The sequence below is a fragment of the Oxyura jamaicensis genome, chromosome 4 (assembly GCF_011077185.1).
Source record: "Oxyura jamaicensis isolate SHBP4307 breed ruddy duck chromosome 4, BPBGC_Ojam_1.0, whole genome shotgun sequence".
Taxonomy (NCBI): domain Eukaryota; kingdom Metazoa; phylum Chordata; class Aves; order Anseriformes; family Anatidae; genus Oxyura; species Oxyura jamaicensis.
In genome coordinates this window covers 93,525,163-93,542,994 of record NC_048896.1, presented here as the reverse complement: position 1 = coordinate 93,542,994, position 17,832 = coordinate 93,525,163, and the positions used below count along the sequence as shown (strand labels likewise).

General features: G+C 60.6%; 2 protein-coding genes and 1 long non-coding RNA gene across 3 annotated transcripts; all 3 read left to right on the top strand.

The window, feature by feature from the left end:
* Positions 1–1,450: 1,450 nt before the first annotated feature.
* Positions 1,451–3,062, top strand: LOC118165844. The gene is made up of 2 exons (XR_004750261.1): positions 1,451–2,178; positions 2,223–3,062. It is a non-coding gene; the product is annotated as an uncharacterized LOC118165844 (long non-coding RNA).
* A 1,666-nt stretch (positions 3,063–4,728) lies between these two features.
* Positions 4,729–16,177, top strand: UBOX5 (U-box domain containing 5). The gene is made up of 5 exons (XM_035324185.1): positions 4,729–4,752; positions 11,110–11,206; positions 12,313–13,495; positions 14,872–15,027; positions 15,855–16,177. The coding sequence occupies exons 2-5, from the start codon at positions 11,153–11,155 to the stop codon at positions 16,061–16,063; spliced, it is 1,602 nt and encodes a 533-aa protein (XP_035180076.1). The 5' UTR covers positions 4,729–4,752; positions 11,110–11,152; the 3' UTR covers positions 16,064–16,177.
* On the top strand, positions 6,311–9,676 carry FASTKD5 (FAST kinase domains 5). Its single transcript, XM_035324499.1, has 2 exons — positions 6,311–6,349; positions 7,118–9,676. The coding sequence occupies exons 1-2, from the start codon at positions 6,311–6,313 to the stop codon at positions 9,569–9,571; spliced, it is 2,493 nt and encodes an 830-aa protein (XP_035180390.1). The 3' UTR covers positions 9,572–9,676.
* Positions 16,178–17,832: the final 1,655 nt, after the last annotated feature.

The following is a 17,832-nucleotide window of genomic DNA, read 5'->3' as shown; positions in this document are numbered from 1 at the left end:
CCACACACCCGGATCCCAGCAGCAGCAGTCAGCCAAGCCCTCCAGTGCGTCAGGTTTGCTCTGACGTCTTTTTCCCAGATCTTTTTCCTTTTTTTTTTTTTTTTTTTTTTTGCAGTGGTGCCAGGAATGAGTGTGTTGTGATAGACCCAGTGAAACCTGCAGGCATCGGGTTTGTCTGACTGCTGGAAGGGTGCCAGACTGGCATTTTAATGACACGTTCAGAGAACGGCCAAGGAGGGTCACGCCTTGTCCTTCTTTGAGGTTAATAAAATGCTTCTGTCCCGTGAAACTCACCTCGGGCTTGGCCACATCCCAGCTGTCCTCTCCACCTCTGCTCCTCCAGCCCTGGAGCTGATGGGACTCTGCGTGACGTCCTGGCTCAGATGTAATTCTGCAAATTCTGGTGCTGCCCTCAAAGCCCTGCACGCGGTTAGGGCCAGATGTGCTGGGATCCATGGGGCTTGGGCCAATACGACCCGAGACCTGTGGAAGAGACAGTGGTTGGGAAGACCTGGAGCACCTCCAGCAGCACAGCACCCACTGAGTCACGCTCCAGGAGCCGTTACGTGAGCAAACACAGCACACCGATTAGCTGCGTGGAGGGTGCTCAGCACCTTTTGCTGGCTGCCGTGGAAATGGAGAGGGCTCCCAGGAAAGCAATCCGCTTGGGATTGGCTCCCGCAGAGCAGCCCGGTGTCACTTCGTCCTGCCTCAGTGCTTGCCAAGACTTGTAATCACCCCCTAAGGCTGAAGTCCCCCCTGCCCATCCTCGGGTCCCCACAAAGCCCCCTGCAGACGGAGAGGCTCCCAGCGGTGTCCCCCTGTGCCCTGCCACCCGCGAGCTCTGCCCACGGGAAGGACCAAGCCACCCCCCCTGCCCTTCGCTGTGGCACTTTACAGCTCGCTCGAGCAGCGAGCTCATGAGCAGCACGACCAAAGATCTCTGGAAGGCGCCCGACTGCGTGCCTGGAGCTGCCTCCTCACCCCCCCCCGGGAAGGGAAGAGGCTGGGAAGGGGGAGCTCTAGGCAGGACCCACTCCCAGCCTCAGGCAGCTGAAGCGGGGGCCAGCGAGAGAAATTCACTTCTGTCCTGAACGAGAGCAGGTCCAGCTCACCGTTCTTCTAACCCAATCCCTCAGCCTCAAAGGGCACTCTACAGAGTTACTTTTCACCAAGATCCCCTGCTGGAGATCTGCTCCCCAAGTTGCCTGCACCCTTCTGTTCCTCTGCATCAACTTTCAAGCCTCCCCTGCCTCTTTTCAGTCCCCACTGTCCCAGTGCTCTCCCGGATATTTATTAACAAGCAGGAACTCTCACTGAGAGCAGCTTGTCCAGACCCTGCCCTCAGGGGAGCTTGCTACCAGGCTACTGATCCTCACCTTTTCTCTCTGTCGTTCCCATGTCAGCTAGATCAGCCCTGCTTTACCTCCGAGAGCGATCTCGCTTCTTGTAGGAAGCTTCTTGCAGGACATCCCCATGTCCTGCAGCCCCTTGAGATCACTGCGTGGGGCTTCACACCATCACAACACTACACCCAGCCAGCTGCGGGGGGTTCCCAGCCCTTCTACCCCTGCAAAAGCAGGGGTGCGAGGGGCAGGAGTATCCCTGCTCACACAGCTCCCATGCCTCCTGTTCCCCGGGGGGCACCGGGGCGTTGGGATCACATCCAGCTGCTTTCAGGCTTCCCAATAGGATGTTCTATTAGTGCAACTGTCAGCGAAACCAGAACTGAGCCTCTGCACTTTTGGCATAAGCTTCCTCCCTGGTTCACCCAATGAAGGGGATCGCGTTGGGTCTGGAGCCCGGGACAACCTCTGGCATGCAGGGTTGTGTGCTCAGGGCTCTTTCCCAGATCTGTTTTCTCAGGCAGAAAGTCTCTGCTTTCTGTCACAAAGCAATAGGTTTTTCTAGAGAGATTTAAATGGGACTTCCCAGCTCTGGTACCTGCAGGCAAGCCAACGTTCCTTTGAGTACCTTTGTAACTCTAGCTCTGGGCTCTCCTCTTTCAGAAAGGGATGTGAGGCCAGGTCTGGCTCCAAATAACCACCAAGGGTTTGAGTGTGGTGGTGCCCATGTGTCCAGGGAGCCTGGAGGTGCCCACGTGCAGCAGGCAGGCAGTCTGGGTCTCTGGGAGGTGTGTTCCACCCTCCTTTGGTTCCCATCCCGTAACTGTTACTGGTTGCCTGCAGCGGGTCTTCTCCACCAGCTCACTGCCATGGAAGCCACCGGGTCCCCAGGGGTGTCTGAGCTCACAAAGTCACATTTGGTGACAGCCAGACACCAACGGGAGACCAAGGAGCCCTCCTGGAGGAGAAGGTGCCCATGGTGGCACGTGGGTTCCCTTCCAGTGGCCAAAGGGAACAAATGTGCCCAGGCAGAGCTCCACCACCGGTGCCAAAATGCTGCACAACCCCAGATGTGTCTATGCAGTCTCTTTCCACGCAGTGGAGTCCCTGCAGAGCCCGGCCCAGGGCTAGGTCTCCTCCAAGGTGTCTTTGTTTGCACTCATTCGGACCTGGTAAATGCTGTGAGCTGAGAGGCGGCCCGTCCGGACTCTCTCTTGGCCTTCGCCTTGCACTGGGCAGTACGGTTGTGAGGGTTTCCTCATCCGAAATAAATGCACGTAGTCACCCGTCTCCGCGTCTCTTCTCCAGCAGATTATAAAGACCCCAAAACCCAGCTCCCCAATGAAGGGACGTCAGGTTGGGCCGGCTGGCGCCCCGAGCAAGCCTGTTGTCTGATCTCACCAGCAATAAAAGCCCCGCAGGGGAGCGGCCAGAGCTTTCCAGGCTCTGTGTGTGTGTAGGATCTCTGCACCAGACCCTTTGTCCAACGTTTTGGACCTGCCCGACTGTAAATGCAATCCCAGCCTTGTGCTTTCTCTCCTCTGTTTGTTTCTTGAAGCCTCGGTCTCTCTCTCTGCTCTTACTGTGAATTCAAACCAGAAGTGTTCTGAACTCGACTCTGTTACTGTTCGTTCTGCGTTGACTGTTGCTGGTTCTCTGAACTGCGTTTAATGAGACTTTGAAAAAAAAAAGGAAAAAAAAAAAGAAAAGAAAAAATATATCTATATATATATACTTTAAAAATAAAAAATTAAAAAAAAAATAAAATATTTAAAAAAGAACTCCATAAGGTTGGGTGTGTCTCCTGTCCACCAGTCACTTTCAAACACTGTTGTCTTGACCTCGCCTCTGGTCAGTGTATTTAACAAAAAGAGGTTGAAAAATAAAGAGACAAAATGCAGCATTCCGGGATTTTTGTACAGCAAAGGTGTACCCATTTAGGAAATTCTTGTTAAAACTATACCACATTTCACACTCTACTGCTAGTCTGCTGTATGTTTCCATGGGGTTATAAAGATGTGAAGAGCTACGGCCTTCGCGATTTTCTACGGTGAATATATATATATATATATCTGTACAGAGGTATGTATATATATAAATATATATGAAGATCTATATGTATACGTATCTCTCACTCTCCTATCTCTATCTGACTGTGAAGGATTTTTATTGGGCAAAATAAAATGGAGAAAGGCCCCTTTTAAAAACCCGACTGCGTGCTTGCCTGGTTGTGTTGCGTGCGGGTGGGAGAAGCAGAAAAACTACAGGGGATTTGGGGAGATATTCGAGGAATGGTGCTTGGGGGGATACTGGAGATGGCCCCATGAGGGAATCCCACATCTTGGACGCAGCAGCACTGCCATACATGTGCTGGTTCACAGCTTCCTTGCAGCCTTAATGGGAGCATGGTGAAAGCACCGATACCTCCTGGCAACTCCTGGCCCAGAGGATGGAGAGCAGCCTGGCATCACGGAGCCGGAGGGAAAGGCTGCAGGGAGCAGAGAGGAGCAGTGCACACCTCCACGTCCATCTCTGCAAGCTGACGGAGGCGATGCTGCTGGGCACGGCCATCCCCAGCCCTTATTCCCCAGGGTACAAGGGCTGCGCAAGCATTCACTCTACAGTTACCCATAAAGGAGGGATGTTTCGATGTAGAGCTTAGGGATACGGTTTAGTGGAGGGCTTGTTAGTGTTAGGCCAGAGGTTGGACTCGGTGATCTGGGAGGTCCCTTCCAACCTAGATTTGGTGATTCTGTGATTCTGAGGCTAAAGGTGGGGGTCGGCCTCTTCTCACAGGTGATGGGATGAGAGGGAATGGCCTCAGGTTGTGCCAGGAGAGGTTCAGGTGAGAAATGAGGAGACATTTCTTATCAGAAAGTGATCAGGTGTGGGGACGGGGTGACAGGGAGGTGGTGGCGTCACCGTCCCTGGGGGTGCTCGGGGAAGGGTTGGACGCGGTGCTTGGGGACGTGGTTTGGTGGTAGGGGGGTGGTTGGACCAGATGATGTGGTAGGGCTTTTCCACCCTTAATAATTTTCCGATTCTTTGAACTCGGGGTGTCCTGCTGTGATTCTGTGATTTTTTGTGATTTTTTTGTGATTTTTTTGTGATTTTTTGTGATTTTTTTGTGATTTTGTGCTTTTGTCACTCCATCACCTCAAGACGCCCCAAGATGGCGGCGCCCCCCTGAGGCCCCGCAGGACCCTACCACGTGATCCCCCCTTCCCGCCTCACCCCACGTGACGCTGCCCGCTCGCCCCCTACCGGCCTCGCTTCAATCTCCCCCCCCCCCTTTCCCGCTCGGCTCCCGTAGGCCGGAAGTGCGTCACCAGCGGGCACCCGGAAGCGGCGGCGGGCGGCAGGGCCGGAGCCGGCGGCGGCGGCGGCGGCGGCAGCGCCGGGCCCGGTGAGCGGGGGGGGAGGGGTGCAGGGGAGGAGGGGAGGCCCGGGGGAGGCTCGGAGAAGGCTCGGAGGAAGCCTCGTTGCTCTCTGCCTGACAGGGAGCTGTGGGGGGCTGGGGGCGGCCTCGAGAGGGAACGGCCTCGAGGTGTGCCCGGGGAGGTTCAGGTGGGAAATGAGGAGACATTTCTGCTCAGACAGAGCGGTCGGGTGTGGGGACGGGGTGACAGGGAGGCGGTGGCGTCACCGTCCCTGGGGGTGGTCAAGGAAGGGTTGGACGCGGTGCTTGGGGACGTGGTTCGGTGGGTGACAGCGGTGGCAGGGTTGGGCCAGGTGATCCCGGAGGTCTCTCCCGCCTTTCATTATTCCGTGATAAGGGAATCTTTTTTTAGCGAGGTCTGCCCGGAGGTGGGAAGGAGCCCGGCCACGTGTAACCAAGAGGAGCGCGGCATTAGGAGGAAGGGAGGCCGCTCACTGCAGGCGGCAGGGAAACAGATGGGAGAGGTGGGCTGGGCTGGAGGAGGAGCGCTGTAGGAACTCAAAAGATCACGATCTCGGGGTGAAGGTGGGTGAAAGCCACGGGCAAAGGGACCTCACCCGTTTTTTATAAGGTGCTGGGAGTCTGATGACCCTGCCAGCCTCATCCCGCCGTGCTCTCTGCGTGCTCTTGCAGCAGGGCAGGAGAGGAAAGGAATATTTTCCTTACCGAATATCTTCCCAAAGGCTTCACGGAGCTTAACGCCGAGCTGCGTGGATGGGCTCCAAGCAGCGGGCGATGCTCGCCCGCGGCGTGCAGGCACCGGGACGTTGATTCCCTGCCCTTGAAGCAGGGCTGTGGGTGCTGCGAGGGGTGTTTTGGGTGGCAGCGGAGCGCTGAGTGCCGCAGGTAGGCTCAGATCAGCTCCCAGCGGCAAACGGGACGTGTCTTAAAGACGTGGCGTGTCTCTGGGTGCTGCTTGCCTGCCCCTCAGTGACAGCAAAATGACCAGAGGGCGTGCAGCACTGAGCCAGAGCGGAAATCCCTGGTCAGATAAACCCCCTCTCGTGCAAGATGAGTCCTGCGGCCCCCCCACGAGCGGCTCGGGGAGCCGGTGGTGCTGGAGGGCTCAGGATCTCCTTCCCCAGCCAGGCGATCGCAGCCTGCGCAGGGCTCCAGGCGTCGTGCTGCCTGCGGGCAGCTCCAGCTGGCCGTGATAGCCAGCAGGGATGGAAATTAAACGTAATCAGGCATTGATATGCGCTGAACGGGGACGGCTTTGAAATCCAGAGCTCTTTTGCAGCCATAAAGCAGGCTGCGGGGGGGGGGGGGGGGCAGAGCACCCGGGAGCTGCCTCGCCTGGAGGTGCTCAGCACGGTGAGTGCCCGCTGAGCGTCTCCCGGTACCTGCTGGTTATTTAGCAGCCATCCTAAAAACACCAGCCCCGTGCCCCGTTTTGGCCGAGCCAGGAGGGAAGAAGCCGAGAAGTCCTCAGCAGGAGCGCGTGCCCGGTGCCTCTCACCCCTGCTGCTCTTCAGGCGCTCCCAGCCCTTCCCACCCTTCTTTTCCCTTCCCAATTCCCGCCGGGATGTTGTCCTCAGACAAACGCAGCCACGTTGAGGCAGAGGTAAAGCCACCCGGCGAGGGAGCAGCCTGCAGAGAGGTCTCCATGCAGGGTTTATTCCCCCCAAACACAGGATTTCGCAGGTTGTGGTGTTGCTGTGTCTCTGCCGGGCTCCGCTTCCCCCGTTCCCAATGTCCTGCGTGCCGTGGGAGCAGCGGCGAGGAGGAGGAGGAGGAGGAGGAGGAGGAGGAGGAGGCTGGCACTGCCGGGTGTAACGCGTCCCGGGGCTGGCCGCACGCGGTGAGACGAGGGCGTGCAGTGCAGAGCGCTGACCCGGGGCTTTTGTTGTTGATTTTTAATTTTTTTAACGCTCAGCATCTGACTCGTGGCAAACAGGCTCCTCTGGCAGCCGGAGCGGGCTGGCAGCGCGGAGCTCAGCTCCTGACAGATGTCTCATCCTCACCCTTTTCGGCTGCGGCTGGCTTAGGCAGGAGCTGGGGAGGCCTTTCCAGGCTTTCAGTTCCCCACATCTGGCTCCCGTGCGTGGAGGGTGCAGCTTTTCTCCTAGTTCTTGCCTCCTTTGCTCCGCGTTTCGCCCCCCTGCTGCCTCCACCCCGCGGGCCGCCCCTCCGTGGGCAGCTTTCGGAGCCTCCCAGCCTCCGGGTGCCGCTGCGCCAACGGCGGGGCAGCGCCGTGGGTGTTCCCACAGCCCCACGGCCTCGCGGGGGGGAAGAGCTGGAGTCACCGCACTCCGGGTGGCGTGAAGGAATTAGATGGCAAGCGCTCCGTGCCCGGCGGAAGCCGCTCATTCTCCGTCTGCCCTTTTTGCAGTACCCGGAGGCAGCTCAGAGCCCGCTCAAGCTGCGAGCCATGGCCACGGCGCTCGTACGCCGCCGCTTCCCGAGGCTGAGCAGGGTGACCGCCGCGCTTCTGACTTCAGCCCCGTGCAAGGCCGAGGGCGGAGGCGGCGAGAGCCCGCCGAAGGAGGAGGAGAACCCCAAAATCGCCGGCGCCAGGAGCAAAGCCGCTGCCACCATCCAGCTGCTGACCCCGCCGGGCTACAGGGTGCCGTACAACCCCGCCGCCTACGCCAGGAGCAGGGCTGGGAGCTCCGGGCGGCCTCTCGGTGACGCTCCCACCAGCCCTGACGCTGCTCAGGAGCCTCGTGGGCTCCCTGCTGCCTCCGTCCAAGTTCTGCCGCCCACCAGAAATGCCCTGGTCAAGCCCCCCCGCAGGCACAACGCCCCGACGCGAGCCAAGCAGGAGGCGGAGCGGGAGCAAAGCGAGCTGCACGACTCCAAGGAGGACCCGCGCCTGTTCCAGCGGGGGCGGCCTGAGTACAAAGCCCTCAGCTACGACAGGTTCGAGCCGCTGGAGACCCTCCCTTGGGAAGAAGGCGAGGCGGTTCTGCGCGCCGTGAGCGCCCAGAGGGGCAGCCAGAGCCCGGGGGCTATCGCGGAGTGTTTCCACAAGCTGAGCCGCCTGCCCGAGGAGCGCCGCCCCGCGCTGGTGTCCGAGCCCGGCTTCAACGCCCTGTGCTGCCGCGCCGTCGACCGGATGCAGGATTTCAGCACGCCGGAGCTCGTCGAGGTTTTGAAGGCTTGCGTCCGTCTGCGCGTCCCTCCCGCTCACCCCGTGCTGGACGCCTGCGAGCGCGACTTCTGCCGCCGCGCCTGGGCCATGAGCCTGGAGCAGCTGCTGCTGGTGGCCGACTGCTGGCGCTGCCTGGAGCGCGCCGTGCCCTCCTACCTCGGCATCCTCTTCAGCTACGCCGCCAGGAGCTGCAAGGACCTCGGCCTGCCCCAGCTCGTCCAGCTCCTCTACATCATCGGCGAAGGGCGGAAATCCCCCCCGGACCTGGTGCAGAAGCTGGAGGGCGTTCTTTGGAAGCACCTGGACTCCTGCACCCTGGAGGAGGTGGGAGCCGTTTGCCTGGGGCTCTTCAAGTCCCTCAGCGCCGTCTCCGACCGCCTCATGAGGAGGATCGCCGACAGGGTCTCGCTGCAGATGGAGGAGATGAGCACCTACGCCTTGGTCAACGTGCTCAAAATGCTGCGCTCCGCTCGCCTGGACCACCTGCCCCTCCTCAGGGAGCTGGGGAGGGTTATTCCCCCCCGAATCCCGGCCACAAACATCCAGGGCATCATGCACATCACCCTCACCTGCTCCTCCCTGCACTACTACGACGAGGGCGTGCTGGCCGCCGTGGCCTCGGCCCTGCCTTCCAAGGTGTCGTACTGCCGCAGCAAGGACGTCGCCAAGTTCCTGTGGTCCTTCGGGTGCCTGGACTACGAGCCCCCGAACGAGGAGGAGTTTTACTCCAGCCTGATCGAGCACATGGGCAGGAAGCTGCACGAGTTCGACAGGTTCCCCGAGCACCTCCTCACCGGCCTGCTCGGCCTGGCGTTCGTCAGACGCTTCCCGGAGCAGCTCATTGATTATGCTCTGAGGGACGAATTCGTCCGGAAGACGAGAGCGAGTAAATACGAGCTCCTCAAGGACCTGTTCACCCTCGGCAAGAGCGTGGAAATCGAGTGCCCGGGCTACCGAGGCAGCCGCCTCGCCCCTCAGCTCTACCAAGAGATGACCGAGATGGTTTTGGCTTTCGCCGAGCAGGAAATCTACGTCAGGCCCGAGATCGTGGAAGCCGCCACCCTTCTCCAGAGCGTGCTGGGCGGCCCCGAGTACATGAAGAGCCACATGATCCTGCCTCACACCCGCTCGAGCGACCTGGAGGTGCATTTAGCCACGGATGGGCGCCCCGTCCCTTTCAATTTCAAGGACGCCGCGGGGAAGACGCTGAAAGACCTCGGGGTTAGCCTGACGGACGACCTGATGGCTCAGCTCCTGAAGGGGCAGTCGGGCGGCCAGGCTCGTTTGGAAGCGGAAAATGCAGCCACGGCTCCTGGCTGGGAGCAGGTGGGAGGAGAACGAGCTCCCCACTCTTGGTTTTCAGGCACATCTGTTACCGCAGGCACCTCGTTGCGTGTTTCACCCGAACTAGGGGGCCCCCTCCAAGCCCCCCGTCCTCCTGTGCTGCCCCCGCAGCCTCGGGGGGTGAAGCTGGCGATCCAGGTGTCCAACCGAAACCACTACTGCTACCTGTCCAAGCGGCTCCTGGGGCTGCACCGCCTGAAGAGGCGGCAGCTGCGGCACCTGGGCTACGTGGTGGTCGAGCTTCCCTTCTGGGAGTGGTTCCCCCTGCTCAAGCGCACGCGCTCGGAGAAGCTCAGCTACCTGCACTACAAAGTGTTCGACCCGGCGCTGCTCGGCGGGGCCGCTTAGCACCGCCCGCTGCATCTCTGCCGATTTAAACGGTCTCCGGGCTTTGGTTTCGTTTCTGGCAGGCCGTTCCGTCAGCTGAGGCTGCCTTGGCACGTCCGCCCGCTCCGCTCCGCCGACGGGCACCTGCCCCGCGCTCTGCTGTGGGACGTCGAGCCTCAGAAACGCTCCCGTGCTGAATAAAACCCGCTCTTACAGCCGTTTCCTCTCTGTGGTTGCTTTGTTTTCCCTGCCCGCAACGAATGGGGGTGGATTTTGCTCCGGGAGCGGGACGGCGTCGATGCTGTTGTGGTTCTGGGGGAAGAAAAAAAAAAATTGGGGTGGCTTTTAGGCACGGTGCTGGCGTGGGGGTCGGGAGGACGCGCAGCTCCTCAGCGTTTCCAGCACTGCTTGGCTGGGGCTGGAGCTCCTAGAGGGGCTTCTCCCCCAGGAGCTGCACGTAAACGGGGCAGAGGGGTGAGAGCGGAGCGGTGGGACGAAGGCTGGCCGTGGGGATCGGGGTGCTGCGACCCCCAAGCGTGAGTTTTGTGCAGAGGGGACTCCGGTCCCGCTGCTGGAGCTGCTGCTCGGGGTGGCGTCCCCGCGGGGTGGCACGTCCTGGTGCGCCTCCAGCTCTGGAGGCTGCTGGTCTCACCCTCTAATTGCTAATTGCCTCGAAGAGCTGATTGCCAGAGCTGATGGAAGGCTTGGAGAGGGATAAGGGCGGAGGCCGTAACCTCAGGAACGGGCTCGGGCTTGGAAGGAGCTTTCCTGGGCGGCCACGAAGGCTTACGGCCCGTGGGGCAGCGCTGCCGGGAGGGGGGATCTGTAGCACAAGAAGGTGCCGTGATCAGAAATGGGGCTGAGGGGGATCTTGGGTTGTTCCAGGAAAAGGAACAACGAGGGCTGATGTGTCATCACATCAGAGCTAAAGGAACCTGCGAGGCAGCGGGGTCGGAACGAACCCAAAAGCAGCAGATCCGCAGCTAAACCTCGGGTCTCACTCCCACCAGCTGCAGGCGCCAGGGGTCAGGGCGGTTCAGAAAGCCGTCTGAAAAACTCCCCGCAGACAGCGCTGCGCAACCCCGGAGCCCCTCGGGGCCGGCAAGGCAGGAGGTCGGAGTGCAGGGGCACAGCTCTGCGCCTCCTGCCCGCCCCGTACCACCCGCGCTGCGTGCGTCGGTGCCTCGGGTGCCGCCTTCCTCGTCCCAGACCACGCGGACCCCTTCCACCTGCCCTGGGGGTCCCGGCGGTCGCTGCTCACTCCGCTTGGGTTACTGAACGCCGGCGGGGGGGGGGGCGCAGATGCCCTCCCTTAGAGCTATTTCACGCCCTCAGCTCCCGCGGAGCTGTTAACTAACGATTATTCATACTTGCGTTCCATCCCAGCTGCCCCCCGGGGCAGGCAGCAGAAGAACCCAGGACACGGGGAGCAAATGGGCACGGAGGCGAAGATTTTGGTCCAAGGTCGCGCCGTGCGGGTCCCACGTGCTGTAACACGAGAGCCTTTCGCTGGCGGTCGCCTGTTTTTACCTTCTTTTTCTTTATTTTTTTCTTGAAAGCTGAATCTGATGCTCAGGAAGTGAGCCCTCTGCAGCTGCCAAGATGGTAATCAACGTCTGTCTCCCCCAGTTCAAGCCGAGAATTCACTGCAACAAGGTAAAAATGTGCTGGTGGAGGGGGCGGAGGGGCTAGGTGGAAGCGCCTTGGAGCCTGGGGAGCCTTGTTTGCTGCTCATCTGTGCTAATTAGCAGGCTGGCTAATTAGCACAGCGTGGCTGGGCTTTCCTGAGCAGGCACGGCGAGGGCAGCTCCTCCAAACTCCCGGCTTTCTGTACGCAGCTCAGAGAGGGATTTTAGCACGGGAGCCGCTGCCTGCTCGGGGTCCGCATGTGGACACGGAGCGGAGCCGAAGGCTCGGAGGAATCAGGCCGGGGAGATTTCCCAGCGGGCCGGCGCTGCTCTTCAAAACTTGGTTTGCCCTTGCCGTGCTTGGATTAATGAACGCGAGCGCCGCTAGTCAGCGTCAGAACACCGTGTGGCCTTCCGTGAGTGCTCTAACGTGGCACAGGCTGATTATCGGAGGGGAAGTGCCCTCGTTCAGCAGGATCTCATAACGAGACGACGTTATGTGCCTACAGGTGCGCGTGCTGTGACTCTAGATAAGTTTTTCCCCGCAAGATTACCGCCCCCCCCCCTTGTCCAGGAGAACATGCAGCTCTGGGCTGAAGGCACCAATCCGCCAGTTTTTGCTCGGCATCATCAGAACCTCGTAGCTGCCACCTCGTTTTTAGCCGAAAGCCCGTTCTGAGCAGTGTCTCCCTGCGTCAGTCTCCCCTTTGAGTAAGGGGTAGGTAAGATTCAGAGAGCGTCCTGACGGGGCACGAGGAGCTGACGTTTCACCGCTGTTGACAGAGGGAAGGTTCCCGGTTCCCCAGCGCCCTGCTCCCAGCCGTGCTGCTCTCCCAACCCCTCCAGGCCTCGAGTTAATTCACCCACCCAGCCAAAACCCCAACCCACACACGAATTTCCACCCTCACAGCAAGTTACTTCGGCTCTGCAAGCCACTGGCCGGGTGGCAGAGGGTGCAGAGACGGGACATTGTGCCTGGGAGGAGGCAGGGGGCGGATCTCCCCTCGTCCCAGCTACACGTGAAACCACAGCCAGGGCTTCTAGATTTGTTGTCTTAAGAATAAGTCCTTGCGGAAATAATTCCTTGTTTATTTTCCTGCTTCAACTGAAACCCGTTTTTCTCTTGAAACGCAGATTTCTGCCGACGGCTACGAAGTGGAGAACCTGATCTCTGAAGACCTCGCCAGGAGAAACCGCGGCTTCCGCAGCGAGTACTTCATCAAACCCCCCGTCCACGTCACCATCTCCTTCCCCTTCAACATTGAGATCTGCAGGATCAACATCGACGTCTCCTCCGGAGGCTACCAAACCTTCTCCGGGCTCGAAGTTTACACCTCTACCTCGTGCAACAAAACCTCCTGGCAGAACCCCGAGGGGCATTTCTCAGGCCTGGCCGGTCAGCCCGTGTCGGACAAAGACGTTTTCACCCTGGTGGGCAAAGCTGTCTTAAAAAATCAAAGCAAGGTGACGTTCGGCCACCGAGGCTTCAAGCCGAGGCCTCCCTTCCATCAGATGGAGAACGTTTGCTCCTACCCCGGCTCCGTGTCGCAAGAGCTGTGGAACAAAGGGCCCGCCTCGCTCAGCAACGTCTCGCACCTGAGGCTCTGCATCACCCACGTGGCCGGGGGCGGCCTGCCATGCATCAAGAGGCTGGAGGTGTGGGGGCAGCCTGCCAAGTCGTGCCCGCAGGAGGTGATCGAGGGGGTTTTTCAGCTGGCCTCCCAGTGCCTCGCCCAGGACGGCGGCAGCCTCAAGCCGGAGCTCTGGACGCCGATGGAGAGCGACTGCGTGCCCTTGGGCGCCAACGACGGCGAGCGGCAGGCCCTCCGCAAGCTGGTGGACGCGGTCCAGGACATCCCCGAAGAATTCCTGGACCCCATCACCCTGGAGATCATGACCTTCCCCGTGCTCCTGCCCTCCGGGAAGGTGATCGACCAGAGCACCTTGGAGAAGTGCAACCGGAGCGAGGCGGCGTGGGGCAGGGTGCCCAGCGACCCTTTCACCGGGGTGGCTTTCGGCCAGCACTCGCAGCCCCTGCCTCACCCCACCCTCAAGGCCAGGATCGATCATTTCCTCCTGCAGCACAGCGTCCCCGGCACCAACCTGCTCGGGAGGGCTCACGCCCCCGAGACGCTCGTTCCTTCCTCCGTCACCATCTCCGCTCTGAAGAGGAAAATGGACTGCGTGGATCCCGGCTCCGCCCAGCCGCTTTATTTTTCTGCCACACACTTACTCGTCGCGGCTACCTCAGAGAACAGTGCTAAAAAAATGAAAACGGACAGTGACTCGCACCTGATCCAAATGGACTGCTCCACAGGTACCTGCCTCCCTGACTCGCTTCGGTTTCTGCGGTGTCCTGACAGCCCGGGGCCGGCTTTTTAAACCAGGAGGCTCCCCTACAGATCTGCCTCCGGAGAGCTCCGAGGCCGTTGCATTTTGCCGCTGATAGAAGTCCTGCCGCTGGGTTCATCGCCTCATTTACGCCCCCTCTCTCCCCAGCACAACCCGCCATCCCCGGGTGCTGTTTGCTCCTGTTTTGCTTTTTCTCCCCTCCGGGCTCGTCGCGATCACTGTTACCTGTGCCGCCTGCCTCCCAGCCCTCCCGTTAGCTCGGCTCGCTGGGTTAGGTTTTATTTCCCTTCCCCTTCCTGCTCTCAAGCCAGCGGCCGGGTGGAAGCCGCCTTTCTTCGTAAAGCCCTGGCTCGATGTGAGGGTGGCTTTTTATCGTAGCTCCTCTTAGCCCAGGCGCCCCGTGTGTTCCTGCAACAGCAAAAAAAACGTGCGCTGAGGGGAAAAGAACCGCTCGGGGCTGTGCCTGGGCTCGAGGCTCTGGGAGCGTTTCCCTGCACAGCCTGCTGCCAAACCTTCTCCGGGCTCCGTGGAGGAGACGTTACCCACGAGATGTGATGGAGGAGGGGGAGGTGGGCACTGCTCGCCTTTCCTCCTCGGCGTGTCAGATCTGGCAGCGCCTCTGAGAAACCCCTTGGAAAGCCGAGTGCTTGCCCAGCTCCTGCCCGGCAGCCACGGCACGCGGCGGTGTGCACGGCCCGGGGTGCTCCCCGCGGGTCGGGCAGGGGGTGCCTGACGGCTCAGGAGGTGACAGGCAGAGGCACCAGGGAATTCACACCTCTCCCCCCTAAGATCTCTTCCCTGCTGTGGTTTATTCTCCAGTAACGGTTACCTCCAGCTGCCAGACCCCAGGTAAAGAGCCCAGCTCCCGGGCAGGTGCCTCTCCTTCCTCCGGGCCAGCTCTCTGGCTAGAATCCGCTTCTCTTTGGCACGTTTGCTTCCTCCCTGGGCTGCCCAGGACCACCTGCGGGGTGCTGGAGCTGCCGTCTGCGCGGCCGTAGCTGCTTCAGACGGCAACGCCCGTGTCCTGTCTGGTGTTAAACCGAGTCGCTGCTCTGGGTGATGAGCCTTCGGGGAAGGAGCTGGGAGGAGGGAGAGAGACACCCCCAGCACTGCTCCGGCCCGGGCAGACCGTTTTCAGCCCTCGCCAGCCCTGATTGCCGTGGCAGACGTGCAGCAGTAAGGCTGAGCTCTTCCCCCGGGAGACGGATTTAGCTAATTAGCGACGTTTGCTTCATGTGAGGTCTTAATTAACAGCAGGTCTTCGGCGCTGCGCGGGGCGAAACGCTGGCGTAACCCCGCCGAGAAGCGCCCGGCTCCTCAAACCTCTGCTTCTCTCCGCAGACGCGATCCCTCACGAGCAAAAACTCGCGGAGAGTTTGGACACGGCCTTGACCTCGGCGCTCAGCTCCATGCCGTCCTTCACGGCCAAGCTGATGAAAGGGCAGCAGCAGGGCGAGGGAGGCTGCAGCACCTCGTGGAACGCCGCCTCCGGCCTCGGTAAGCGGCGAACGCCTCCGGGAGCGGGGCGCGAGGGCGGGGACCGGGTTTTTAGGGAAGGCTGCGCTGCTGCTCGGCGTCTTTGGGTGCCAGCAGAGCCAAATTTGTGCCTAGAATCCCACCAGGTACGAATATGCACGTATAAAGCCACCAGGCTGATGAGCTAGAGGCCCTAATCACAGCCCTGGCTGTGTGGGCGTGCCCCAGGTGATTTCTCTTTCCCTTTTTATGTCCCTCCACAAGCCAGTGCCCTCTCTGCTGGCTTCCTCTCCTTGCCCTGGGCGAGGATCTGCCTGCTGCTGGCATGAGCAGGCACGCAAGGACTGAGTGTCCCCGAGGCAGGGCTGGGGGTGTGCGGCTCCCGGTGACAGCCTCGGAATAGCTCTGGATGTCTCGCGGTGACGTGGAGCCATTAAGCTTTTTCCTGTCCCCTTCAAAATTGCTGCTATTTGAGAGCTGAGTGAGCGACCCTTCACGGGTGGCAGGTGACAGGCATGCGAGATGATCCCTGCGCAGGAACACATTTGAATTCGAGTGCCAGAACAGAGGGAGGGAGGCCAATAAATTGTCTAGGTTAAAAACGAAAAGCTCTGGAATCACCTCTCCTCAATTAAAAGCCCGACGGGGCAAATGCTGGTTTGAGGCAGCCCCTCCCGAGCACAAATCCCCCCCCCCAGAAGCCAGACCCTTCCCTTTATCGTGGTAGAGAGAGAAAAACCAGGCTGTGGTCCTGGGATGCGAGCACCTACAGCACGCAGTCTGCTCGGCCCGGTGGGGGTTCTCCAGCCCCCGCCCAAGCAGCTTCTCTTCTCCTGTTGCGTTTGCAGAGCACGGCAGGAGCGGCCAGCCCCAGGGGTGCGCGTCCTGCGGCAAAACCTTCTCGCCCTACTTCAAGACGGAGCCCGTTTACCAGCTCCCCTGTGGCCACCTCCTGTGCCGCCCCTGCTTGGCCGAGAAGCAGAAGTCCCCGGCCGTGGCGTGCGGGAGCTGCAAGCGGTCGGTGGCCACGCACGAAGTCAGGAGGGTTCACTTCTAACCTGCCGGGAGGACCGAGGGAACAGGAGCTGCCGCCGCCGCCCGCGTGGATTCGTACGAGGACGACGGCCTTTGGAGAGCTTGCCGGCTGAGCCCCCGTAATCGTGGAGAGGATTCGGGTCTCCTTGCGCTTAGGGAGTAGCGCGGGGTTAGAGCGTCGCGCCGGAGCAAAGCGGCCCGAGGATAACAAAAGCCATAGCTTCCTTACCAAGGAACTTGTATTTATACAGAACCGATCGCCGTCACGCCCGCCCTCTCACCACCGTCCCCGTGGCTCAGTGGTTAGCGTAGGTGCCTTTCGGGCAGGGAGTTTCGCTTCCCCGTGAGTTAAAAACCATTTAAACGGTCGGTGAGCAGCCGTTCACCGGCTCCTCGTGGTGGGTCACGCAACACCCAGGCTACCCCGCCTCTCCCCTTCCCCGCCTCGCCCCCCGACGTCGCTCGTCCTGCCGGAGTCACGAGGAGAGGCCGTGGGGAACGCACGAGGGCCTGGCAGCGACCTCCCTCTGCTCGTAGGGCCCCTTTGTAGAAAAGCCATCGCCTCCCACACCCCGCCTCTCGGTTCCTGTCGCGTGGCCGGCCCGGCTCCCGTCCGCCTGATAGACATTTACGCCTTAATAAAACCGTGGTTCAAGTCAGCCCCTCGCCCCGCCTCGTCATTAGCCTCAGCGTGCGTGTTAGTGGTGCTGTGCGGGGAGTTTCTTGGCAGATTCCTGAATAAACGGGCTGCAAAAAAGCTATGTCAACGCACGGGGAGGTGAGCTGCGGGCCCGCGGGTCCTGGCGGCTGTCGGCGGGCTTTCAGGGCCGCCACTCAGCTGTCAAATTCGGAGGAGCTCTGCTCTTCAGACAGCTGCTCGGGGAAAAAAAAAAACAGAGGAAAATTACTCAGATACGTTCTGTCTCCTGGCTGCGCCGAGGGTGAGGTGACAGCGGAGGGTTTTGTCACCTGGAAGCCCCCCCTGCTGCTGCCACTTAATTGATAATTTCTCTCCGCCGAGCAGGCGTTTCTCGCCCGTGTTCCGTGCCGGTTTCTCTGGGGTAACGAGCTTGCAGCTGAATCACCTTACATGCAATGCCTTGATTCTCTCTTAAAAGGCACCCCCTTGCTGAGCAGCTCATGAATTTCGTGGCTTTCTAGTCTGAGCAAGCAGCAGCCTCATCAAGCAGACGCAACGCCGCTTTGTGCCGGCGCCGCGCCGGTCTTAGGGAGCTCATAACCTCCCTTTGCAGCGAAGATGTGAAGCCCCCGTCTTCAAACAACCCCCAGCCAAGGGGCAAAAACGATTCCTAAAAACCTCACGTGGTTTTTTTAGGCAGCCTAAACCCTGCCAGCTGCGTGCTGCTGTGCGTGCCGTGAGCCACCCGGGCGTGATTCAGCGCTCGCACCTCCTCCGCCCCAGGCCTCCAGCTCGCTCCGAGCGCTCCCGGCCGCGCGGCGCCCTCCTCCTCTGGCACAGGCGAAGCCCCCTCGCCTCCGGCGAAGCCGCAGCAGCCCAGAAGTTTCTGGGGAAGCCCTGCCAGCGCGCAGCGGATCAGGCTGGGCACCAGCTCGCTCGGGCTGAGCACGAGTTACCTCCCCGTGGTTCTCCACCAAGGAAATTGAGCGCTCAGCCTGGCGGAGCAGGGGTGGCGGGAGCGTGCCCGGTCCAACCCCTGCTCAGGGAACCTGTGTCTGTTCTGTAGGGTTGTTCCGAGCTCTCCTCCACCCTATTCCCCCTCCGTGGGCACTGCAGGACCCTTGGGCAGCAAGTTGCAGCCCGTGCATCAA